At 34.2% G+C, this 27,233-nt stretch overlaps 4 protein-coding genes and 3 non-coding genes across 7 annotated transcripts; 4 read left to right on the top strand and 3 right to left on the bottom strand.

The window, feature by feature from the left end:
• The first annotated feature begins 708 nt into the window (after nucleotides 1-708).
• On the top strand, nucleotides 709-1,865 carry LOC133309468 (transcription factor MYB108-like). The gene is made up of 3 exons (XM_061510251.1): nucleotides 709-868; nucleotides 1,024-1,153; nucleotides 1,307-1,865. The coding sequence occupies exons 1-3, from the start codon at nucleotides 712-714 to the stop codon at nucleotides 1,863-1,865; spliced, it is 846 nt and encodes a 281-aa protein (XP_061366235.1). The 5' UTR covers nucleotides 709-711.
• A 2,078-nt stretch (nucleotides 1,866-3,943) lies between these two features.
• LOC133309532 (small nucleolar RNA Z107/R87) lies at nucleotides 3,944-4,052 on the top strand. The gene has a single exon (XR_009751338.1). It is a non-coding gene; the product is annotated as a small nucleolar RNA Z107/R87 (small nucleolar RNA).
• A 155-nt stretch (nucleotides 4,053-4,207) lies between these two features.
• Nucleotides 4,208-4,310, top strand: LOC133309531 (small nucleolar RNA R30/Z108). The gene has a single exon (XR_009751337.1). It is a non-coding gene; the product is annotated as a small nucleolar RNA R30/Z108 (small nucleolar RNA).
• A 648-nt stretch (nucleotides 4,311-4,958) lies between these two features.
• LOC133309533 (small nucleolar RNA Z107/R87) lies at nucleotides 4,959-5,060 on the bottom strand. The gene has a single exon (XR_009751339.1). It is a non-coding gene; the product is annotated as a small nucleolar RNA Z107/R87 (small nucleolar RNA).
• A 2,520-nt stretch (nucleotides 5,061-7,580) lies between these two features.
• LOC133309494 (transcription factor MYB78-like) lies at nucleotides 7,581-8,530 on the top strand. The gene is made up of 3 exons (XM_061510276.1): nucleotides 7,581-7,749; nucleotides 7,866-7,995; nucleotides 8,089-8,530. The coding sequence occupies exons 1-3, from the start codon at nucleotides 7,581-7,583 to the stop codon at nucleotides 8,528-8,530; spliced, it is 741 nt and encodes a 246-aa protein (XP_061366260.1).
• Nucleotides 8,531-15,095: 6,565 nt separating this feature from the next.
• Nucleotides 15,096-16,844, bottom strand: LOC133309467 (uncharacterized). The gene is made up of 2 exons (XM_061510250.1): nucleotides 15,578-16,844; nucleotides 15,096-15,106 (listed from the first exon to the last, which is right to left on the bottom strand). The coding sequence occupies exons 1-2, from the start codon at nucleotides 16,842-16,844 to the stop codon at nucleotides 15,096-15,098; spliced, it is 1,278 nt and encodes a 425-aa protein (XP_061366234.1).
• A 1,486-nt stretch (nucleotides 16,845-18,330) lies between these two features.
• LOC133309466 (gibberellin 2-beta-dioxygenase 2-like) lies at nucleotides 18,331-22,147 on the bottom strand. Its single transcript, XM_061510249.1, has 3 exons — nucleotides 21,762-22,147; nucleotides 18,716-19,067; nucleotides 18,331-18,621 (listed from the first exon to the last, which is right to left on the bottom strand). The coding sequence occupies exons 1-3, from the start codon at nucleotides 22,145-22,147 to the stop codon at nucleotides 18,331-18,333; spliced, it is 1,029 nt and encodes a 342-aa protein (XP_061366233.1).
• Nucleotides 22,148-27,233: the final 5,086 nt, after the last annotated feature.

Below are 27,233 nucleotides of genomic sequence, written 5' to 3'. Positions count from 1 at the left end.
AAACTTGTTTAATGTCTCCAAATTTTACATGCTGTTGGAGCTTAATACCATAGAGTAATGGGTACCTTGCTGGATTATGATGTTACTAATGAAGATCTTTCAATAATACTCTTCTTTCCCTTGTCTTGATGGTGGTTTAAAGATTTTTAGATAAATGACATTCTCTTGTAGACTTTATTTCAGCATCCGGTAATTGTATTTTACTTATTTTCTCCATTTCTTTGACTCTATTCCTCTATGATATACATTCTAGAGCTGAGGTATTATGTTGACTCTTTCTTGTTTATCATTTTTTTCTTATGAGAAGTACTAGTGCATGTATGAATGGAACTTTCTTTGCTCTATACAATTATTTTTTTTGCTTAGTATCTACAGTGAGAGGCCTACCAGGCCTGTAGGCCATGTCAAGCTTTCTTATTTTAAAAAATGAGTCAAACTTGGCCTACAAATAAAGCCTTTAATACGACTTGTATATTTGCTTGGCACGTGACCCTTTGGATTATTTTTGGAATGTGCTTATTCTTATCTAACTTCCAACACTATATATTTCCAGACGCCCAAGCTAAAAATCCACCCTATTTTCTTCGTCTCCTTCATTCATATTTCGTATTCTCTCGTCAATAGATCACAGCACTAACTCGTCCTCTCCCAAAATCAAACCCGCACTCCCACAGTCACAAGCTAAATATCGAGTTTGTATAAATAAGAGTAATGGATGTAAAGGTAAAGAAAGGACGGTCTATACAGCAGGGTGAAGACGAGATGGGCCTGAGGAAAGGTCCATGGAGCGCTGAAGAAGACACCATTCTCGTAAATCACGTCACCACCCACGGTGATCGTCGCTGGAATTCCGTCGCTCGCTGTACAGGCACGTGTACTCTGTTCTAATTCTACAAAGTTACCTTAGTCGTGTGAACACAATTTTCAAGTGTTGGTGACAGAGTATCCATATCGTTCAATTCTCAGAAGAAATAATTTCATTTTTTTTTTAATAATAATAATAATTCAAAATTAAACATGCAGGCCTGAAGAGAACGGGGAAAAGTTGCAGGTTAAGATGGCTAAACTACTTGCGTCCTGATGTTCGGCGTGGGAACATCACACTCCAAGAACAGATAATGATTCTAGACCTCCATTCTCGGTGGGGCAATAGGTAATTGAAAGTTGGAACCTCTTTCCCTGTTAATAATATTATTTTTATTTTGTAAGTCAGATGACTTTGAATAAAAAAGTGGCAAAAATCCACACTATTAGTGAATCCTTTGCGTGCATAAAGGAAAGATGTGAATAATAAAATATATTATAGGTGGTCCAAAATTGCTCAGCACTTGCCTGGGAGAACAGATAACGAAATCAAGAATTATTGGAGGACTAGAGTCATTAAGCAAGCAAAGCAACTCAAGTGTGACGTCAACAGCAAAGAGTTCAAAGATGCCTTGCGTTATGTATGGATGCCCCGTTTGATCGAGCGGATTCATCCACCATCCGAAACTTACTGCCCGACCCGTATCTCCCCCTCGCAACTGGGCCCAAACCCAAGTGCATGTGCTGATGGAGTCCCTGTCCATCACCAACACGGGTTACACGGTTCAGGTTCAGGTTCTGGTTCTGGAACAGAGTGGCTAAATGATATTTACTTGGACTCTTCAGGCGTGGAGTTACAGAGTGTGTCTTCTGAACAATTGGGTCATAATAGTAATAATAATGTTTCGGGTCTATGCCCAGGTTTCAATAACCAAATGTTTGAACAGGGGAATGGTGGTGACGGGGACTTACTGGAGATTTTGTGGAACGATGAGAATATATGGCTTATGCGAGAACTTTGTGATGAACACGAAATTATAAAAGACAGTTTCCTTGCGTGACGCATCATGGCGCAGGACTATATGAAAGAAAGCAGAGCTAGCGTATGCTAATTTGGTGACTTTGATGTACACAGATCATAGGTAAATCAAGTAAAGGTCGAGTGGAATAGTTTTCTAGTTATTGCAGCAAAGTACAAAATGCTTAAACATTGCATGCGCTTTGTCTTTCCCTTTAACCAATAAAGCCTTTAATGGTAAGCTTCTTGCTGATTTTTAGCTTTTGTCTGTGCTCCTTTTGTGTTTTCGCCATGAGAAAGAGAGAAAGAGGGGTACGTTTTTTTTCTTTTTTTTTCACATAACAATAGGATCCCATGGTGGTAACTTAGGACAGGAACAAGCCTCTACCTATTCGTTAAAACTCAAAAGTGTTGTCTTAATTTTTAGGCATAGCAGCAGGTAAGTGTTTCAGATTACAACTTAACACTAACCTTATTTCAAAAAAGAATAAGGATATATTTAATTCTACGGAGAATCTTAAGCCAGTTCATTTAGCGGCTAATCCAAAGATCGAAGCCAATCACTACGACCTTCGTTTGTTGCTTCTACGCTTGTTAAAGTTATGCTTTTTAACATGGAAAAGTATAGTTTTTGGAAAGGAAGCAAGAAGAATGTGTTCTAAGATAAGAAGGTACCCGGGTTCCTTCCAATAACAAAAGAATGAACGTTTTTATGTTCTATTTCGAAAGTTGACTTGTTTTGCTTTGCTTTTCAACGTTGTTTTTGTGCTTGTAAGTTGTAAGTTGCACATATCTAATATTAGACAGCTTATGAAACGTTAAAAAGAATAAAGTTCGGAGGATAAATTAAAGTCGTAAACTAGTATATGTTTCCTCATTGAAAAATAAATGAATAATAAAACCTAGAAGTTTGTATCCTAATTTGACACACATGTTTTAGAATTCGAGTATATAGAATAATGAATAATCATTGAGAGATTGTTTTGTGTTTCGGGAGCAAATGTCTTTGGTTATTCTATTGAGTATAAACTATATCAGTTGTAATATCAAATAGCGACGGACTTTATAATTAAGGTTATATACATTCATGGAAAAAAATACAAAAAAATAAATAAAAATAAAATCAAAAAATCAGCTCTTTCCATGAGCTCCAATGAATTTAATGTTCTGTGCGGTGCATAATAGTAGAAAATATCTCATGACAGTTTTTTCTTCTCTAAAGTGAAATGGTAGAAAATAAAAGCCTTGAAATGATAACACACGTGTTTTATTCATCATTACGTTATGGGAATATCTTGAAATATCACACAATGAATTCCTTTTTCTTTTTTTTTTCAATTTTATTTTGAATATTGAGATTTTAAACGTAGATTGTCTTTAGCGAAAGTTATAAACGATGCGACACTATTTGTTTAACCATAAATTTTCAATATTTGCTTATCACTAATATTTCATATATTTAATTTAGCTTTTAAGAATTTAAGAAATAATGTGAAATTAGTAAATTTTTCTAATAGCCAAAACTAATATTTTAGGATTTAAATATTAGAAATCATTAAATATGAAAAATCATGATCATACAAAGGTGAAAATAAATATAAAGTATTAAATTTGGAGAATCATGACCATACAAAGATGAAAATAAATATAATCGTTGGATCAACATAATCGATATAACGATGAGATTGATTGGTAGTCACTTGGTAATAACACAACTTGATTGTCACACTATCCTTCCCCTTAATAAAATTTGAAGAACTTAAAAATTATTATAAAACGAGTAGAATATAAAAATTATTTCCAGAACCAAACTAGTGTTTTATTCTTTAGATTACAAGTTGATTGATAGATTGCTAGCTGACAAAGCTGATGTTTTTGATTTTTTTTTTTTTTAAAAACGACGTCGTCTTCCCTGATGCTCTCGTCCTCTCAGAAACCCTAATACGCTTCCTATAAATTCAGAATATGAGAGCACCGTCCTCGTGGGCTGATTCTGAAGCAGCATCGACGCTTCCTTATTGGGCTAGGTGTTCGTCTGATTTCGTTTGTAATTCATGTTGTCTTTCGTTTCTGTTGTGTTTGCGCTATTTCTTATTCCGAATTTTGTTAATAATCGTTTGAGATCACGGTGATGACTCCATGAAATTCAAGCTCAACAGACCGGAATGCAGGGCTTTCTCTCTTTAGGGAGATCGCTTTGCGTGTCGATACCCCGCTGAACTGAGTGATCTCTTCTATTTTTATTTTTCTTCATCCTTTGGTTTTTTATTTTTATATTTTGTTTGACCATCTGTTTGGCTTCGTGGAAAACATTTGTATGTGATCCTGTTTTCTTTCAATCTTCTTCTAATTGTTTCGTAGAGGTATGTGTTTGTCTTGGGAAAGAGTTTTCACAATGAGGATATAAAAGCTCCCTCTTCTGATACTTCAAGTTGAGGAACATTGCTGGCAGAATCGAACCATAAAACATTTAGCCATCTCTGAGTGATCTCTTTCCCATTTAAATCTTTGCTATTTTCCCTTGCATCTTGTCATAACCAATCAAACTATTTCTGTTTATGAATTTGTTTTTTGAAAAAATCGTATCCTAATTTTATATGGGTGAGGTCTGTGTGTGGAGTTCGGAATGCTGCCTACATTGTCTGATTATTTAGTTTTAGATTATGATGTGTCCTAATAATCTGAGACCTGCAACCATGTTGGTTGCAGTTGGAGAATTTTACCGAAATTTAGATGTGTAGATTAGTATTGAATCTGATGTATTCTAGGAACCTTCTCATAAGCTTTGTTCTTCATTTTAATCGAATCCTTAATCTGAAATTGCATTTACCATTTGGTTCAGACAATTCAAGAAAATAAATAAATAATTGATGATAATGGCGAAGATGTTTTTAACTTTATGAAATGGAAGGCACCAATTTGCTGGAGTTTGTAGCTTTCTCATTATGAATTAAATACCATGATTGGCTTACTTGTGTTGGGATTACTATGATTTTGATTATGGTTGGTTTAGATAATTTTGTTCTCGATGCAAACGTTTCATTAATTAAGGAAGAATACACTTCAAAAGGGATCTGAAAAAAAAACATTGAATCCTAGTATTAGAAAAGCAAAGCAATCTTATAAAAATGGAAGAGATCACTCTGTTCAGCAGGGTGGTCAAAGCGCAAAGCAATCTCCCGAAAAAGAGAAAGCCCTGCATTCCGGTCTGTTGAACTTGAATTTCGTGACCCCGATCTCATACGATGCATAATAGAATAGAAACAAAGCATAACAAAATTTCCTGGCCTGTTTATGAGATAACCGTTGATTTGTCGAGATCGCATCAGATGATAATGAGACATGAGATGATTAGTTCCTACAAACAAACGACAAGATGATTAGTTGCTGCTGACTGATCAAGAGGATACCACATATTTTTTAAACTAGATTAAATTATACTCCATCCTTAGTCCTTCCTAAGCTCGCCAGTCCGTATATCGTTGTAACCAGGGTCGTAAACAAACCAGAGGTCTTATAGGGGCCTTTGGCTCTGAAATTAGTTATTGGAACCAGGCTTTTGAATTGAAGTCTATAGAAAATTAACAGGACGTGACAGACTTAAGATACACCTTTCTTACACTTTATTGGGGAGAATCGAACACATACTTTCTTTTAAAATATATATATATATATATCTTATAAAATAATGGTTTCAGAGAGGGGGATGAGTTTTTGTTTCTCTTGCAATATAATTTTTTTTTGAAATATCCTGATTTATTATTTCCAAATCCCAAAATGACGTTTTGGAATTTCTAGCGATAATTATCTTTTTTTTTTTGGGTATGCTTAGAGTTAATTATCTTTTATACAGATATTAGCTTTTTATATTTTTTATTTAAAAATATAATTTTAACAAATAACTTATTCTTTAAGTATATAAATAACTTAATAAAATTAATTATATATATATATTCCTTAATTAAACTATTAGCTTATGCTGAGAAAACAGTTTCATAAAATACAAACTAATTTACTTAATATAATAAGAATATGTTTATGTTTAACACATTCAATTCTTCATTATTTAAAAGGTATTTTTTAAATTTTATTTTTTTGTATTTACTTATATAGGGAAATGATCATTCGACATTGATGTCAAAACAAAAAATTTGATATCAAATTTTAACCTTTGATTTTCATCAATCTAACGGTTATAATTTATTGAGAATTAATAATTAATAATTAATAAATAAATGTAACCCAATAAATTATAACTGTTAGATTTATGAAAATCAACGGTTAGGATTTGATGTCAAACTTTTTGTTTGGGTTGACACCCGTGTCAAAGAATCATATCCTATTTATATAATATTATATTATATTTTAATATTATTTATATTTATCATATTTTAACATTTCAAAATTGAAAAATATAATTAAAAATCAAATTAGATTCTCTCCTCATGACAGTTAATCTTCATCATTTTTTGCAGTGTTTTAAAACTCGGATCGGTCATCGAACCGGTCGAGGTACTGGGTCACTGGATAATTGGTTCAACCGGGTTGAACCGGTTTTACTGTTCACATATGAAAAATATAAAAATATTACTTGTATTAATAAAAATTCACATAAGAAAACTATCTATGAACTTCAAAAAATAAATTGGTTTTCAATGATAGCAAATATTATATACTTCTACGCTTCTAGCTCTAGACCGTTGAGATGAGAACATGAGACCATCAATGTTTATCACCACTTAACTTCATGAGATCATTATAAGATACAACTAAATTACATAAACGAACTACACTAATCTAAAATACCTTATTATTTTCAACTTACTTTTAATCATATTCATCATAAAATATGAATATGATTTAATTCAAGAGTTTTTATCAACAACAAAAAAATTTTACCAAAAAAAAAAAGAAGGCATAACCGGTCTAACTACCCGCTCGGACTGGGGAACCCACCGGGTCACCGAGTCCCGGATCGAACCGGCTGGTCCGAGCCGGGTTTTAAAACACTGATTTTTTGTATCAAATTAAATAATATTAAATTACTAAAATACCCTAAAACCAATGTGTTTATAGATTATTTTATTTTAAAAAACTTTTATATCTTCCAATAAGGGTTTTGAAAAAATTAAGTATTTCGTCTAAAAAAGAAAATAAACACGCACAAAATTATTTAGTAAAGAAACTTGTTGGTCTTTCGTCTAAAACAAAGTATGTAAGACCCAAAGTAAATAAATTACTTAAACTCATGAATAAAATTTCTGGTCGCAACCAAGTTGTCCAGATACAAGACCCATTCTGATTTTTCCATTTTGGAATCAGAATGCTGACCGAGAGTCGCAGCCATCCCACTGCTGTTTGAGTCTATATCATCATTAGAATTTTTATTTTTATTTTTTATTTTTTACGCTTGTTCTACAAGCGTGGAAGAAGTCAAAGGGTCAACTCTATATCGAAGGTCAAAGTTAAAAAACAAACAAAGCGTACGAATAATAATTTAATATCCAATAATTAAGTAACAATTCTTAGTTGTAAAACTATTTAGCAGCCCACCAAGCACAGGTTTATAAAAATACTTTGAATCTAGAAGTATAGATCGTCCTAAATTCATTGACAGCTACGTTGATCTCGAACCTCTTTATATAATCACCTTCTCTAGCATCAGCCATATCATATCACCAAAACTACCTCTTTCTCTCACTCCAAAAACAGAAAAGCAAAGCCACTCTAGTCTACAATTAAGTTTATTGATTGTAACATGGAGACGGAGTATGTCCACATGATGAGAAGTTTATCAGGAGCATATCGAAGTGAAGAAGAGATGTTAATAACCAAAGGTCCATGGACAGAGGAAGAGGATTCTGTTCTCTTCAACTACATCACTGTCCACGGCGAAGGACAATGGAATTCTGTCGCTCGTTCTGCAGGCAAGCAAGCATTCATGTTTTTATTATGCACTATATATATATATATATATATGAGTCCTTTCTCATGATTATTGACTGTTGTGCTTAATCCTAGTAACTCATATTTTCAACTACAGGTCTAAAACGAACAGGCAAAAGCTGCAGATTAAGATGGTTGAACTATTTGCATCCAAGTGTTCGACGTGGGAATATAACCCTCCAAGAACAGCTCTTGATTCTTGACCTCCATTCCCGCTGGGGCAATAGGTATTATTATTATTATGGAGTATATTTACCGGTGCTAGATTTTATTATAATGTTTGTTTGTAACATATAATTATGTTAATGGAACCATTGAAGGTGGTCAAAAATAGCTGAGCAGTTACCGGGCAGAACAGACAACGAGATAAAAAATTATTGGAGAACCAGAGTGGTGAAACAGGCTAACCGACTCAAATGTGATATCAACAGCAAACAATTCAGAGACACGTTACGTTTTGTATGGATGCCACGCATGCAGGAGCGGATCCAGGCTCAGGCCTCATCCGTGAGTACTGGATCCAACACTGAAGCACACAGCGACCCTTTTGAAGAAAACCCCTGTTTGTTGTCAGAGGTTGATGTTCATGTCCCTTCTCTCTCTGATTCTAGCGTATGCGTATCTAGATACAGTGCAGAGAAAGGTTACAATCCATGGCAGATGAGAAACTACTCGGATATACCAGGCTATGGTTTCGGTGGTGTGGACTTGTGGACGGATGAAAATATATGCTTCTTGCAACAGCAGCTAGCTGATGATTAATTGTGGTTATGTTTTCTTACAACACTTTTAGCAAGTTCCAAAACCTCTAAATTTATGTGACATTATATTGCTAAGTTGAAATGGCAATGTAGAGCTCCTGATGATTGATTAATTAATTGCTATAGTCATATATATAATCCTGCCACATGATATTATGTGAAATAAGAGACTGTATAGTGCTTTTTTTTCTAAATCTAAATTACCTTTACCAACAATATAGTTCGCTTCTTTAGGGTTCAGATTCATTATGTGTGAGGTATGCCTCTTTTTAATCGGGTTTCGCAAATTTTGGGGAACGAAAAGTCGGGTTTGATATTAAGGAAATAAATAGAAAAATTAATCAGGACACTAAGAGGAGCTTACGAGTTGCAGACTTGTAAATTTGTGTTTCGCGCTATCTAGAAGAACAACTGAATGAAAATGTGACAGAGGTTTGACATTAATTAATTCAGTATGAGGCTGGGTTAAGTATTCAGTATAATATGATTTAAATTCAAAGTCTTTCTCGTCGAAGCTTGGGCACTAAGGGCCGCAACCTTTGAAACCAAAACAATTTTATTCTTCGTTCTTGAGTTGTGGACACGTGATTGGATAGTCAACTTTCTTTTCTTTTCTTTTCCTGTCCTATAATGGTCAGGTCACAGCTACCCCACACCCATTTCAAATGAAGCACGATTTAAAACTCGAATGGAAGTCAAAAATCAGTTGGATTAAAAATATTTTAAGAACTTATATTGGCTTTTTGTCCTTGGGTAAATAGTTTGACCAAAGATTTAATCCGATACAATATTACTGTTTTTGCCTTAATATGGTTTTAAAAAGTCACTTATATTTTTTTTTGTTAAAAACAAAGAACATTTTTTGAGATAAAATTATCTCTTACAATTTCAAAATAATATTATTTTGGAGTTTAAGAAAAAAAAACAGAATATTTTAATAAAATACATGATACCAAAGGAAAGTAAAATTACTAAATATCTTATATTTTTTTTCTAGAATCAAAATAACGTCATTTTAGAATAGTTTGAGATATTTTAATAGGAGAAACACTTTTTTCGTTAAAAATAGTTTATTTTTTACTTATTAATTTAAATTAATTAACATTTTTAAAAAATATTAATCACACACATGGGTGTGACCCGACCCGCCCCCTTACCAAACGGGGCAGGTCGAGCTGATTTTTTCAACTCGCCAGCCGGCCAAGATCGCTAACATATTTTTTTATTTACACCTAACCTAAACTAACTTTACTATTTAATTATAAAAAATCATAGAAAATTTACTGCATTTTCCAATTGTTTCCTAACTCTCCTTCCCAATTATTAAATTGTAACTTTGTATTGCATTCATTCTGTTTAACTTTACAATTGGCTAGCCATTAAATACACAATGCTGAAGGCACGGTTGTTATTCTTCGTAACAACCAAAACAAATCTGATCCTAAGAATCTAACAAACTAACAAAATAGATAGGCTATTAATCCTAACAACTATATACAGCAAATCTGTAACAATATAGGGAATATTCTTATTCCAACACTCCCTCTCAAGTTTGAGCATGGAGATTCGAAATGCCCAACTTGGGAAGAAAAGCAAGAAAGGAGGCTTGACCAAGAGCCTTTGTAAAGATATCTGCTAGCTGCATGTGAGAACGAACAAAAGTAGTTCGAATAGTTTTGGCCAGTAATTGTTCGCGCACAAAATGACAATCAATTTCGATGTGCTTGGTTCGTTCATGAAAAACCGGATTTGCCGCAATGTGCATGGCTGATTGATTATCACAGCATAGTTCCATAGGTGCATTGTGCTGTATTTGTAACGAAGCAAGGAAAGATTTCAACCAGACCATTTCAGCTGTTGCAGCAGCCATAGAACGATACTCAGCTTCGGCGGAAGAGCGAGATACAGTTAATTGTTTCTTCGTCTTCCACGATATAGGGGAGGAACCAAGCATAATAAAAAAACCAGAAATAGAGCGTCGAGTTAAAGGACAACTCGCCCAATCAGAATCACAAAAAGCGTGTATCTGAAGATCACTATGAGAGGAGAGAAGAATGCCTTGTCCTGGATTTGTCTTAATGTACCTGAGAACTCGAATGGCAGCTTCATAATGAGCCTCTTTTGGTGCTTGCAGAAATTGAGAAAGTATATGAACAATATAAGTCAGATCAGGTCGAGTGATAGTGAGGTAGTCCAATTTGCCAACTATCCTCCTATATCGAGCTGGATCAATATAAGCAGGGCTATCATCCAGAGCCAAACGATGATTTTGTTCCATGGGGAAAGAGACCGGTTTACAATTTGACAAACCGGTATCCTGAAGTATATCCAATGCATATTTCCGTTGACACAAGAAAATTCCATCTTTGTTACGGGCAATTTCAATGCCTAAGAAATATATCAGAAGCCCCAAATCTTTAATTTTGAAACAACTGTTAAGATAAGCTTTCACTTAGGCACAAGTATCAGAATCGTTTCCTGCTAAAACAATATCATCCACATAAACTAACAAGGCGAGGAACGTGGTCCCACTGCTAAAAGTGAATAAAGTATGATCGGCTTGAGATTGAACAAAGCCATATTGTAAGAGGGAAACACTCAACTTAGCAAACCAGTTGCGAGGAGATTGACGAAGGCCATACAATGAACGTTGCAAGCGGCATACCTTGTGTTCATGAGCTTTATCAAAGCCTTAAGGAATACGCATATAAACTTCTTCATGCAAGTCACCGTTAAGAAAAGCATTGTGGACATCCATTTGATGAAGATGCCACCCTTTAGCAGCCGCTACTGAAAGAAAAACACGAACACTGACCATTTTGGCAACGGGAGCATATGTCTCAGTGAAATCTTCGCCCGCAACTTGATGATTGCCTGCTATGACTAAACGTGCCTTGTAGCGTTCCACAGTACCATCGGAAAGATATTTAATTTTGTATACCCATTTGCACGGTAGAGCATGTTTTCCTGGAGGCAGGTCTGTAATACGCCAAGTATTATTCTCTTCAAGGGCGTGAATTTCATCTGCCATAGCTTTGCGCCATTCACTTTGAGCCACTGCCTCTTTAAACGATCTTGGTTCCTTACCTGCATCAATCGCTGCAACAAACTCGCGATGTTTTCGACAAAATCTGTTAGTTGTCACATAATTAGCAATTGGATATTGCATACCTGAGGGAAGAGTGGAAGAGGCGATCTGAGAAGTGAGTGTATCTGTTGGTAAGGACTTCACCGTATTGCACTTATAGTCACTGAGGTATGAAGGTGGCTTTCTTGTTCTAGAGGATCGAGACACACCCGATAGATGGGACTCAGCAGCTGGATTGTCACTTGCTGAAGAAATGACACCTTGGACCTGTGTTGGATCAGAACGAGTTGCAACTGGTTCGGCTGAAGAGTCATCAGAACGAATTTCAACTGGTTCGGCTGAAGAGTCAATGCCTTGGACCTGTGTCTGATCAACAATAAGTAAAGAATCCGAAGAAGGTTCAACTGGTAATGGAGTATCACATCGTGCAGGGACTGTAGTTTCATCATCATGCAGAAAACGAGGCAATACCGGAGCAGGAGGAATGATATTAAGATCAGCAAATGGAAAAATGGTTTCATGAAAACTGACATCACGTGAGACAAAGCATTCTTCAGTTTCAATATCAAATACCTTCCATCCTTTAACACCATACGGGTATCCAATGAAGATGCACTTCCTGGAACGAGAGCTGAATTTATCTTGGGGCTTTGGTTGCACGGAAGCATAACATAGACAACCAAAGACCCTAAAATGATCAAAATGAGGAACACACCCGAATAGCAACTCATGAGGAGTTTTGCCTTGAAGAAGCCTTGTAGGAGTTCTATTTATTATATGTGTTGCGGTCATAACACAGTCCCCCCAAAACCGTGTAGGCAAATTTGCTTGAAATAAGAGGGCACGAGACACATTGAGGATATGTCTATGCTTTCTTTCGACGCATCCGTTTTGCTGCGGTGTATAGACACAAGAGGTCTGATGAATCATACTACTGTCAGAAAATAGTTGACACATCTGTTTGGATTTAAACTCAGTACCATTATCAGAACGAACAATTTTAATTTTTGCTTCAAACTGAGTATTAACCATGTTAACAAATTTAGAGAAATAAGAAAATGTTTCGCTTTTGTCACGCATCAAATGAACCCATGTAACACGGCTGTAGTCATCAACAATCGTAAGAAAATAATGAGAACCATTCAAAGAGGAAACACTGTAAGGACCCCATATATCACAATGGATCAGATCAAAAACTTTATTACTTTTGTGGTCATGAAGTGGAAATATTGAACGTGTCTGCTTTGCGCGATAACAAACGTCACAAGCATTATTACTTAAATGATCAACACGAAAATTAATGTAACTAGAAAGCAAAGAAATAGCGTCATGAGATGCATGGCCGAAGCGTTGATGCCACAATTCTGGTGAGTCAGAAGAACGAACAGCAAGAGCAACAGCTTGATTTGGTCGAAACACATACACACCACCTTGAAGATCACCCAATCCAATCTCCATCCTCAACTTGCGGTCCTGCAAAATGCATTTTTCATCATTAAATATAACTTGGATATTATGATGTTGCGACAACTGAGACACAGATATAAGATTGCAGGTTAAATGTGGGACAAATAATACGTCAGATAATAACACCAAAGGAGCAAGTAAAATGGAGCCTTTCTTAACGGCGTAAGTAACATTGCCATTAGGTAAACCAACAGCCAATGGTGAAATATCTGTAACATTATGGAGCAATTCCAGGCTTCCTGTCATATGTTTGGATGCCCCACTATCAATGAGCCAAGTAGAAAAAGCATTTTTACCAGTGAGCTTGTCCGTTGTCGGCTGAGATTTGTCAACCAAGGAAAGTAATTGAGTTACCACCTCTGGCGTTAAGACTGAGAATGCATTCGCTTGAGCTATTGGTTCAGATAGTTGCGCTGCATTTGCAACTAGTGACTTGGTCTGCGAAGCTCCGTGTGATGAATTTCGGTCTCTGGAAAAATATCTATATTCCAGAACGACCACCGCGGCCTCTCCCCCTGCCACGATCGCCTCCAAAGTTCCTGTCACGATCAGGAGGATAGCCAAATTTCTGCCAACAGCGAGAAGCCTCATGGTTTGTTTTTCCACAATGAATGCATGGCGGACGTTCAACATAGTTGTCACGGCTTTGAGCCGCAAATCCCACTGCATTAGGAGCTGGGGTTTGTTGTCGAGCAATAGCACGGTGAGTTTCCTCCTGGGTGACAATAGCATAAACCTTATTCAATGTGGGTAAAGGAGAGGTATTAAGGATTTGGGAACGCAGATTCCCATAGACAGAGTCATCCAATCCCATAAGAAAAGTGTACACTTGATCATGCTCCCTTGCATCTTCGACGTCTTTCGCATATACACAGTCACCAGCACACACACATGAACGGTGGGTTTGGCTGCTTTGAAGTTCATCCCACACAGCGCGCAGTTGCATGTAGTATTCTCCGATGCTGCTTCCACGTTGCCTGATGTTGGTAAGATTGACTTTCAATTGGTACTGCTTTGAGAAATTTTCAACAGCATACCTTTCCTTCAAGTCGTCCCACAGAAGTTTTACCTCATCGAAACACTTAATAAAAGGCTGAAGCTTCGGATCAATGGTGTTATGAATCCACCCATTGATCATAGAGTTGTTCATCTCCCACGCTCTCCATTCAACTGGGTCTGTTTGTGCTAGTTTCTTTATGGAACCATCGATGAACCCCATCTTATTCTTGGATTTGAGCGCATTTTTCATCAATTTGGCCCAATTATCATAGTTGGTATCACCTTTCAGCATTACTGTTGTCAAAATAATTCCAGGATTATCGAATCCCGCAAGATAGTAAGGTGAATTTGGGTCAGAAGGTTTGGAGCCACTAACCCCTTCGATCACCATGGCAAAGCTAGCCAATGAATTCAGAAAAAGGATATGCGGAAGTGTTTGGATCGTACCACTGATACCATGTTAAATTGTAACTTTGTATTGCATTCATTCTGTTTAACTTTACAATTGGCTAGCCATTAAATACACAATGCTGAAGGCACGGTTGTTATTCTTCGTAACAACCATAACAAATCTGATCCTAAGAATCTAACAAACTAACAAAATAGATAGGCTATTAATCCTAACAACTATATACAACAAATCTGTAACAATATGGGGAATATTCTTATTCCAACACCAATGAACTAAAATTATTATAAAAATGTACTTACTAGCATACTTAATCAAACCAAAAAAAAAATTTGTTCTCTAACTTTTAGAAAGCTAATATATTATTGTTACTACAATTAATTTTAATTATTTTTTGTTGGAGCTTAACGTATGAATAAGATGTAATTTAAAAATAAAAAAATGCATAGTAAAGCGAAAAGTGTCCCAAAAAGTTGACCGCGTGTCGGAACGTTTCGTTGTTCGACACGTATCCGACATGCATCTTTCAAATTTTTTCCCGTGTCCATGCTTTGTAGCTCCCTACATGCAAAATACAGACCCAATTGCTAAAGGCCTAAAAAGTCAGAGAACCCCTGCAATATAACCACAAAGGCATACCATCTCGTAAAGGAGACATGAATCTCGTTAAATATGTGGCCATTAAGCCAACGTGACTAAACTTAGAAGAAACTATCATTGATCAAATCAGCAGCCTAGACAAGTTGATCTCCACTAGGAACCCGTGGATGGATGGCAGCTCCAACTTGCCACTATACCTGTTGGAGATTATATGTAACGTATATTGTTTGAATTCTTTGTAACCGTAGGTTTGAATTCATTGTAACGTATATTGTTTGAATTCAATTCTTTGTAACCGTAGGTTTGAATTCTTTGTAACGTATATTGTTTGAATTCTTTGTAACCGTAGGACTGTTTAGATAGAGTATTTATTTGTTTTAGTCTGTTACGTTGTTACCATTTATTGTATGTTCTCCTATTTAAAGGCTACCAATGAATGAGATAAACACACAGTTGAAATATCAAGTTTATCTTGGTATCAGAGCCTTGTTTTGCAGCATAAGTAATAGAACCATTTGGTAGAGTCACAGATAGAGGGGGAATAGGTGTAATGTCAGCTAATAAAGCCAAAGTGCCTGTCATATGACGTGAGGCCCCACTATCAATGAGCCATTGAGAATGAATACGCTTACCAGATAATTTTTCATGTGACTGAGGCTGGTCTACCAATGTTAACAGTTTGTTCACAATTTCTGGGGTCAAAACGGAGTGTGCAGCAACTTGAGAAGAGGCAGAATGAGAGACGTCTGGAGGAAGAGAGTTAGCAGCAACTGGGTGTGAGGCATCCATTCCAAACGTCGCATGAGCATGCGTATAACGTCCTGCCGAACGTCCCCCCCTTCCTCGTCCGCGACCAGCACTCTTGTTTGGTGGAAAACCATGAACGTTCCAGCATTTGGAAGGGTCGTGATTGGTCCTGCCACAATGAGGGCAAGGTATTCTATCTTGTGGTTTGTTAGGAACCATCCGCTGCTGCATGGATGTGTCTGACTGCTTCATGGAATCGATTTGGGCTGAGTATCCCACTACCTGACTCCTCTCATCTTGAACGCGAGAAATACTACGATGGGTCTCCTCTTGAGTGACAATTGTGTACACTTTGTTGACACTAGGAAGAGGAGAAGTGTTGAGGATATGGGATCTCAGATTTCCAAATGTAGATTCATCCAGCCCCATCAAAAATTGAAAAACGCGATCATGCTCTTGCTCCTCCTCGATTGCTTTGGCAATGGCACACTTATCACCACAATCGCAAGACTTGCGAGTTTTGCTGTCTTCCAGATCGTCCCATACAGCCCTGAGTTTGGTGTAATAATCACCAACGCAATCTCCATGTTGCTTGATATTGGCTAAACTGGATTTCAGTTGATACTGTCTTGGAAAGTTTTGCACTGCATACCTTTCCTCTAGGTCATTCCATAAGTCCTTGACGTCATCAAAGCACTTGATGAATGGTTGAAGTTTTGCATCAATGGTGTTGTGAATCCAACCATTGAGCATCGAATTGCACATCTCCCAGGCGCGCCACTCTTCGACATCATCCTCTCCTGGTTTCTTGACTGAACCGGTCACAAAACCCAATTTGTTTTTCGCTTTCAATGCGTTTTTCATGAGCTTGGCCCAGTTGTCATAGTTGGCCTCACCACGCTGCATGACAATCGTTAACAAGAGACCTGGACTGTCGGATCCAGCCAAGTAAAATGGCGAACTAGGATCAGTTGTTTTGGACTTGCTGCCACCACCTGGTGCCATGTTAAATGAACCAGCTTTCGCACTGAAAAGGAATACGGAAACGTGTATACTAGGATTGTATGTTCGCCTATTTAAAGGCTAGCAATGAATGAGATAAACACACAGTTGAAATATCAAATTTATCTATACCCAGTGAGTCTACTACAAAACATAGGCTTGCCCATTAAGGAATAGCCTGAGAGAGGCCACCCTTCTCCACCAATTAACGTGAACATCGTCTTATGAACGAAGGTGATAAAGACGACGCTCAAGAGCTATAAATACAGAGGTCATTGATAGATATGATATCTATCTTTGAATACTTGAGAGTCGGGTGTCTTTGTACATACCCTCAGTCGCTCTCATACTACCTAGATAAGCAAAAGCACGGCCTAACCACCTCGCAACTCAAACCAACAACTCGAATCTTGGCAACAACTCCTCAATCTTTCCTTCTCCTCATCAATATTCTTTATCTTCAATTGTGTGTTATTAGGTCCAGCTCAATTGATGTTGGACTAATCAATATTTTTACAAGTGAAAAGACAATAAATAAATACGTGTAATAAAATGGACACAAAGTATAAACATGGCAAAAACTAAAAATAAAATAAAAATCCGTGAAAAAAGTTATAACTATGTAATTTGAAGAGTAATACATAATTATAATAGTAAAGTTATACTTTTTTTATTTTTCACGTCAGCAAACAATGTTTGAACAAAGAAAAAAAAGTATAACTTTAATATTATAACTATGTATTATCCTTAGTACATAATTATAAATTGTTAAAAGAACATAAGTTAAATTATTTAAAAATCATTTTCCCTCTTTTGTTAATTATAACTAATGAATGGCCGAGATCAAAACAACACGCCATTTGTAGTCCCCAAAAAGCAACAAAAGTTATTACAAAATAATAGAAGAGAAAGAGTGATGTTGAATGCAAACACGAACAGCAAAAAAATGTGCTATTTAACCACAAGATCTGTAACTTTCTCAAAACAAATCAAGTGAACAAACCTTGATTAATCATTATGTCCATCAATAAGCATATCCAAAGAAGTTGGGAAACTTACGAATTCCGATGTCAATTACAAATAAAAGTTCTTTTCTGTACCAAAAAGAGAGAGGTTATTTTCAGCCTTTTTTTTCCACATATGATGGCTCCATTACTTTCTTAACAAAATATCAAGTGATCTTGAATTTGACCATAATGTTTTACCTTAGGGGTTCTGTGAAAAATAAACATCATATCAGGATCCCTGTGGATTAAGATTGGACTTCAATGGTTGCTTATCTTTAACAAAAGTACCACTAAGTGGACCTTTTTTTTTTTTTTTTTTCTCAAGTGTAAACAATCCCTAACGTAAGCTTTTTAGACACTATCAAAATCTTCGAAAACAAAAAGGACTTCGAAAAAAAACGAAAAAAAGAAAAAGAGAAGAAGAAACATCTATCGAATACTAACTCCTCCTTAGTCCTGACAAATTAAGGAGGGCAAGAATATCAACACTGAATCTGCGACGTAGAGGCAGCTACGAGATGGGTATCTTGTTGGGCCTTGAATAGATCAAGCCGAGAATCACCGAGTCGAAGAGAGTATGCTGCTTGCTTGTACTGGGCCCACGTGAAGGGCTTGTACATACTTGGATTTTGCGGTTGTGACACCATATTCGGCAACGGAGTTATCCACCAATTCGGTGGTGGCGCTCCAAAGTACATCATTGACATCCTCGCCTTCAATGGGTTGGTTAATGCCCTGTGTCTCGCGCTTATAAACTTTCCATTTGTCAAAACCTTCATTCATTTATCAAAATAAATAAATAAATATTATGCAAAACACGTTATTATTTATTTAGAAATTAGAAATGTAAATAAGATGGAAAAAAACCTGGAGGGCATCGCCAACCATGACAAAGAATTCATTGGGGTCGGGGGGGACAGGTAACCACATGCCGTCATGTGTGGAGATCTGAAGGCCACCGATTTCGTTGGACCGCAGGATGGTCAAGATCTGAGGGTCAGAATGCTCCCCAAAACCAATGTTATTATTGTTCTTGTTGCTCTTCACCTTGAGGTTCAACGGAGGGTAGTGATTGATCCTCAGAACTGAATCACTATGGACATCTCTGATGAGCCTGCTTAGTGCAAGCTTGTCTTGGACCCCCAAACCCTCCGCCACCATATCAAGAATCTCACATGCTAGTTCCTTAACCTCTTCTATATAATCATTCACAGCACCGCTGCAATTCAAGCCCCCAAATTATGTAATCATAAATGCATATAAGATATGTAATCAAATAATATATCACTTAACAAATTATGTATGCATAAATGCAGTACATGTTTGGCGTAAAATAAGATCCGCTCACATTAAAATATTATTTTAGATGTTACATATTAAAAAAAAAAGGATCCATCTATAAATTTTTTTTATAAATTTTTGTAAATTATATTATATACTCCTGAGAGAACATTAGTGTAGTTTGTAAACAAAAAATTTGTAAATATTATTACAAAAAAAAAGGGTTTAGTGTTTGTCATTTTAAATGATATAAGTTATGTCATTTTAGGAGAGAGATAAACACAGGAAAATGGAAATCATGGGAGAGAGAAAGTGTGTGGTTTTTTTTTAATTTAAAATTTAAATAATTTTTTTTTCCGTGTCTGTCTCTCTCTTAAAAGGACAGAGAGTTATGTCATTTAAAATGACAAACACTTTTCCCAAAAAAAAGTTTGTAAATATAACTCTCCCCTTAAATTTTATATATATATATGTATATATATATATATGCTAAAGTGTGTGTCATTTTAAAGGATGTAAAGTTGTGTCATTTTAAGAGAGAGAAAGAGATAGATAAAGAAGGAGAGAGAGTTGACAAAAAAATAAAGGTGTGGGTCCCACTTCTTTATGAGAGTGAAAGGATATAATTTGTGTCATTTAAAAGGATAAACAATTTTCAATATATATATATATATATATATATATATAAAAAGTGGTGTATAAGGATCATTTCATTATATTAACATGGAGACCAGATACCTAAAAGGTTGTTTTGGTGTTAATATAATGAAATGATTCTTATACACCACTATATATATATATATATATATATATATATATATATATATATATATATATATATAGGGTATTACTTTTCTTATGTTGTATAAGAAAAGTACTATCTCCTACTCAAACAATGAATAAGAGAGAAAAAAAATTGAAAGTGAGAGAGAAAAATTCTTATGAGACCTATTTAAAAAATGTAAGTGTAGGAGATAATATTTTTCTTATGTAACATAAAAAAAATATTAACCATATATATAAAGTGGTGTATAAGAATCATTTCATTATATTAACATGGAGACCAGATACCTAAAAGGTTGTTTGGTGTAGCCCATTAGTTTTGTGGTACACGTGTTGCAGCATATCTTTTCAAGTCTAATATTCTTATTAAATTGAAAGAATATTCATAAAGAAAGTCAGCTCAATTGATTCATAAAGGATGCAAGTTAAATAACATAAATAAATTTCAAATTTCAATATTTAATTTAATGGCATTTAAAAAAAATTATTGAAGAACAAAAACAAAAATAGTACTCACTTTTACAATAAAATTAATGTTTTCCCCAAATGATAAACAAAAGTACAGAACCTATAAAAACTACGGGGATTATATTCTTCATGTCGAAGAAATTAAATTTTTTATCATGTTAAAAAAAATAAAGTATATAATATTAAAAAAATGAGAGGATATTTTATTTAATAAAAATGAGAGGATATTCCTACGATACATGAGAGATATAGTTCCCGACAATTATTATGCAAATAGAAGAAATCACCATGATGATTGTCATGACTTACACATAGACGGATCCAACGAATTCAAAGGTGCAGTAGTCTTAATCGTGCTGACGAAACAAACACATATATGAAAACAATTGCATACATGGTAATTAAATAGCATGTTTGATTTCAGAATATAAAGGGAAGATGTTATTGTTTAGGACACCAAGCATCAACAATAATGTTCAAATTTGCTAAAAAAAATAAATAAATTCTTCCACCATTTGATATCAGAAAAAATTGCCGTGTATAAATTATTCTGTTCGTGGGGCATAGGCCCACTGTCATACACCCAGATTCAATTTTTATTTATTTATTTTCATTCCAACTCATTCGAATGTCATTACCACGAGTTCACGACTGGGAATAAAGAAATCAAATTCAGATCCACAAGAAAAAAGAAGAAGAAGGAAATCAAATATTTGTCAAACACCTGACAGTCACAAAGCAGACCGCGCCAGCCTGCTTGTCACTTAAGAAACACAAACAGAAGGCCCTGTTCCCTACCCTATGCTCGCTTACAAATAAGTAACAACTGCTAGTACGGAAATTCTATCATTAGTTTTTTAAACTCTGAAACGAATCTACAAAATACAAATAATAATAATAATAAAAGATAAAATGTTTAAAACTTAAACGAAAGTTATACAGATTAAAATTAATCGATTAATAAAATAATTTTATTTCTTACACATGTATAAAAATATATAGATCTCAAGTGAGATTATGTGAAAAGAAGAAAGAGAAAAATAAAATACGAGTCCTACACACAATTATATATATGTTAGAGATAAAATTATTTCATATAACATGAAAAATATTAGTCTCTTAAATTGAAAGGGAATTTGAAATTAAAATTTTAAAAAAGAAGAAGAATAGCATAACATGTATAGACAAGAGAATAAAATATAAAATTAAACTCATGTTATCGTATTTTAATTTAATAAATAAATGTGTATATGTATGTATGATGTCACTAGTATACATTAATTAATATCATGTTTATTTTGCAACTGATCAGCATAGAAGGGAAACTAAGATTAGTACTAGTAAATTGTTAAGGAGAAAGATTATAATATTGAAGTGATACCTGAACTTGGTAGAGTCATTTGCGATGGTTTTGGATCTCTCAGAGATGGAAAGAGGATTAGTATGAAGTAGGAGATATTCGAGGTCACCCATATCACCATTTAGGCCAATATTTCTGAAGCCATAACCAAAAGGAGAGGCTGGGCCAGCTTGACGCTTCTCCATGGTGGGTTTGGCAAAAAACTCAGTTCCCTCCTCTTCCAATCTTGAAATAACCTCCTTTGGCACACTGTGGTTTACCACCTTGAAGAAACCGTATTCCTCGCAGGCTTTCACTACTTGTTCCGCCAACTCTGACGTTTCCATGGATAGGTCAATTGTAGGGATTCCCATAGCCTTTGTTTTCTTGGTTCTTATCATGATGGAACTTGGAGAAGGCACAACCATTGCTATATATATATCTATATATGAAGAAATATGTATTCTGGTGGATCAAGAGCTCTAGACGGGTATAGAGTACGTCTTGTTTAGAGAAAGGTGGCATCATATATCATTTATATATAAGGAAGGGGAGAGGAAAGAATGAGGTGAAAGGAGAGAGGGTTATGATTCAAATTGATTATTATAAAATGTTAACGACCAAGATGGGGTATGATGTTTTTAATTAACAATTATATAGTGAGAAACCGATATATTTTTGTTTATATAAAGTGGCGTGGACTTTGTACACAAGACAGACCAAGATGGGTGAAAAGGAAAGAAAAGGACTTCAAAGAGGAAAGGGATTGAAATCTTTGTTGCGTGAGGGTGCAAAAAAATTGGTTCACTTAGTCTGTCTTTGACCTGACCCATAAATATTTATAATTTTTGAATTGGGTTTAAATACTGACCCACTTTTATTTGGGTCAGTTTTGGACCTGATTTATTTTAATAATGACTTATTGACTCAAAACTAGACTCACACTTATTATGTGAGAAAAAAAGAAAAAAAATCACACTTACATTAAAAGAAAAGTTTTAACGTAAAACAATTACGTCAAATTTTTTTACGGAAATTATTTCCGTAAAAAAATTTTGCAAAAAATTTTGACCAAAATTTTTTTCATCAAATGTGTGACTAAAATTATTTCTGCAAAAAAGTTTGACGAAAAATTTTTTTGTCAAATTTTTTGGAACAGTGACCAAAATGTCACTGTTCATCAACTTTTTTACCTAAATGCCACGCGAACAATCTTATTTCCTAATCTGCCACGGGGGCGAGTTCGCTACCCGTTGTAGCGAACTCGATTTGCTGACGTGTCACGTTTCTAGTGGACACCAAGTTCGCTACACGGGGTAGCGAACTTGGCTATGTAGCGACTTTCAAACCTTTTTTTTTTAATTTGGTACTTGTTATCCACTAGAAATGTGACACGTCAGCAAACTGAGTTCGCTACACCGCGTAGCGAACTTGTCCCGTGGCAGATTAGGAAATAAGACTGTTCGTGTGGCATTTAGGTAAAAAAGGTGGTGAACAGTGGCACTTTGGTCACTGTTCCAAATTTTTTTACGAAATCTAAATTTCGTCAAAATATTTCATAACATATTCATCAAAAAATTTGACGAAACACATTTCCATCGAAATTTTTTACAGAATTCAAATTTTGGCGAAGGTTTTCGACGGAAACATTTTCGTTAAACTTTTTGACAAAATAAAAAATTTCGTCGAACTTTTTACTGAAACACATTTCCATCGAAAATTTTCAACTAAATATTTTCGTTAAGTTTTTTGATAAAAAATATTTCCATCAATATTTTCAACGAAACACATTTCGTTCAAAAAATTTCGTAAAAATGTTTGACAAAAAATATTTCGTTAAAAAATTATGACGGAAAAAATATTCTGTCAAATTCTTTAGAGAATCTAAATTTCGTCAAAAGTTTCGAATGAAACATTTCCCTCAAAATAATTTCCATCGAAATTTTCGTCAGAATACATTCTCATCGAAATTTTGAACAAAAAATATTCCGTCAAAATTTTTGACAGAATTCTTTTTTTGTTTAAAACATTTGATGGAGGAAATAATTGAAACTAAAGTTCGATAGAAAATTTATTTTTGTAAAAATTTTCATTAGAGAAAAAATTTCGTCAAGTATTCCGACGAAAAAATAATTTTGTGACGAAATTTTCGTCATTTGCAACGTAAAAATTTCAACGAAATTTTGTGACGAAACCAAGTCAAAAACGAGTCAGGTCACATTTGACCCACTTCAGAAACCAAGTCAGACTCACTTAAACCAAGTCAGACCCACTTAAGAAATCAAGTCAGGTCAGATCTGATCCAGTTCCGAACTAGTTCAAAAAAATCCAAACCAAACCAGACCTGATTTGGATCAAATTAAAGCGAATCGGGTTAAAATACCTGACCTATAAAAATTAAATTGGGTCAAGTCGGCGCAAAAACCAGACCCGACCACACTCATGCGCACCCCTACTTTGTTGTGCATGAATTAATTGATAGAAGGAAGGAATCTCGATCGATCTGTCAAGTCTGAAATCCCCCCTCTCCCGTAACCTCCACACAAATAATACGAATCGAGTTTGGAAAGAAAATTTATTTACCCGTAGAATGGTAACTTCCGTATAAGAGTTAATTCATGTGAAAAGAGAAAAGGTTGAGTGTATCCAAAAAAAAAAAAGAGAGAAAAGGTTGAGACCTTGTTGGGAGCCAACTGGTAGAGGAGATTATCGTAATAAGTTTTGTTTCTACCAACAATTTTTTTTTTCATACATATGACCATGAATTGAACCCATTGTCAATATATTTAAGAGACCAAACTATCTATCAGTTGTATCGGGTTTTGTAATTAGTTGCTGTTTGATATCCTTTAATTGGAATAAATTTTTGGTGCTACTGTTGCACTAAAAATTCAGTACATACTATTAATAAAAATATTACATCTCAGTCAAAGTTTTCTTTCCTATGCCAAATCTTTTCTCTCTTCTTTAATATGTAATACTCCTATTGATGGAATACACTGAATCTAGATGCAACAATATATAACACCAAAGATTTATTCCCTTTAATTGGCGTTTGCTTGTACCAACGCCTTTTTGGGACCGTGTAGTTAAAAAAGTCTTGTATTAATAATCCAACTTGAGATTTTCGCAAAGTTTTTGAACTATAATAAGTCATTGAAAGTGGGTTATGATAAAATTTGACTAGTTTGTACGAGGTTATCGATTTAAATTTTAATTAATGTTGTCGTTGTATTAAAAAAATATGATATAGTTCAAATTTAATTCATCATTGAATCAAATAAAATTTAAAAAATAATTATATTAAGACATAACCAAATCACATTTTAATTAGTTAAGATCACAAGTTCGATATAAATTTTAAAACGAAGTTAAGAATTAGTCTTTTCTTAACAAATAAATAACAATACATATATTGAATCAAATTATAATATATAAAGAGTAAATACCATTTTTATTCCCTGACAAAAAATACGGTCCCCACTTTAGTCCCTTACAAAAATAAATTAGTCAGTTAGTCCCTAACAAATTTAAAGCGGACCCATTTCATTGAAAACATGGTCCTCACAAATTCAAAAAAGACCCATATTAGTTTCTCAAAAGGACTAAAATGGGTCCACCTTGAATTTGTCAGGGACTAACTGACTAATTTATTTTTGTAAGGGACTAAAGTGGAGACCGTGTTTTTTTGTTAAGGATCAAAAAGAGTATTTACTCTATAAAGAGTAAATTAATATCCTTCTTATTATGTTTTTATAAAAGATATAAATTATTATAGAGTTGGTTGGTTTATGAAATTAGAACTATTTCCTGCTAATTTATATTATTATGAAGGATCCTTGTTTCTTATGTTGTCTAATTTTTTTTAAAAAATAATTACAAGTTATAATTGTATATAAATTATAAATTTTAAAACTATTAAAAGTTATAACTGTATATAAATTTTATTGAAATTTAAATATTTAAAACTTAAAATAGAAAGAATAAAATGATAAATACTTTTATTCCAAAATTATAACTACCGTCAAATATTTTTTAACTTAATACTATTGTTATAATATTTACTTCAAACATTATTGTTATTATTAAAAAATATATAAATGTACATACACGTAATGCCGGTTATTATGCTAGCTATAAAATAAGATTTATCATCATTAATTATGCTATCGACACTATTAAGTTATGATTTCAGAGAAAAAACTATTATATTATGATTTATTTTGTATTAAACATAATAATATTAAGTAATTCTTATTTCACTTGAATTAAGTTATTTGAAAAGCATTATCTTTATTCATTTAATTCTTATTATCTATTGTCAATTGCAAACTTAATTTCAAAGACATTGTTAAATTATTCATTAGGCTTTTAGGTGTACTGTAACAATATTTTAATTTTAAGTCGTCAAAGTGCGTATAGATGATGTTGGATAATGGTGAGCAACCAGAAACTAAAGAATTTGCTGGTTCTGGAATCTGCAGAAGACATTAATTGTCGGATATCCTTTTTCGCTAGGGCGGCTTTTGTTGAGACATGTTCCTCTGTGCTTTAAAACGATAATTCAATTTAATGCGAAAACTTTTTTCATTTGAAAAAAGCTACAAGTACAATTATTCATCTTAGCAAAAATATATATGTACGATTATTTTTATTTTCTGTTTATAGATACTTGAATGCCCCATCTAACGTTGTTCCAGCTGGGAAATGGGGAAAAGGGAGACCCAAAGTCTTAACATCCACTTTGTGACGGCAAGTGTGCCTTGTTTGTTTTGTACTATGTGATACTTTTCTACTGCAATAAAGTATAGGAAAAAAGCTTACCAAAAAAAATAAAATATAGGCACTGCAAGAAACTTTTTTATTAGTGACAAAGTTTTATAAAATTTCGTCACAAATTTCTATGTCACAAGTAAATTTTGTCACAAATTCTTGCGTTGCAAGTTTATTTGTGACGAAATTTGATTATTTATGTCAAAAATTATCATTTGTGACAAAATTTATAAAAAAAAAATTTCGTCACAAATAAACTTTTTTTCTTGTAGTGAGGAAAAATGATATTTCTATATATATGATAAACTTTTCATAAATTCTCGCGTATACAATTAAATAACACATTAGTCTCAACTGTAATATTGAAAGCGAATTAGTGCCAGTTCAGCATAAATCAAATGAGAACGAGTTTCACCGCTTTACATTTTCTAGAAACTTACACTTCATTTGTTAATGATTTGCGTACTAAATATTATTAATGTTTTAAAGTCAATATATTAATAAGCTAACTTGTAAACAATGTTCGAAAAATTATAAGTAAGCAAACAATAAATTACTTTAGTTATTGGTATGGAATCTATTTTTGTGATGCGCAATAAGTAAAAATTTTAAACCTAAATATGGTGATATATAAGATACATCATAATGAAGTGAATAAACCAACTATTTCCTTTTTGTTATACTAAGCCAGTCATATGCATGTATAGACCATACTTCATTTTCATATCCAAATGATAACTC

This window comes from Gastrolobium bilobum, unplaced genomic scaffold, assembly GCF_033153095.1.
Source record: "Gastrolobium bilobum isolate Gb01-03AN ecotype WA unplaced genomic scaffold, APGP_CSIRO_Gbil_v1 utg2122, whole genome shotgun sequence".
Lineage (NCBI taxonomy): Eukaryota > Viridiplantae > Streptophyta > Magnoliopsida > Fabales > Fabaceae > Gastrolobium > Gastrolobium bilobum.
This window is presented reverse-complemented; position numbering and strand designations above follow the sequence as displayed.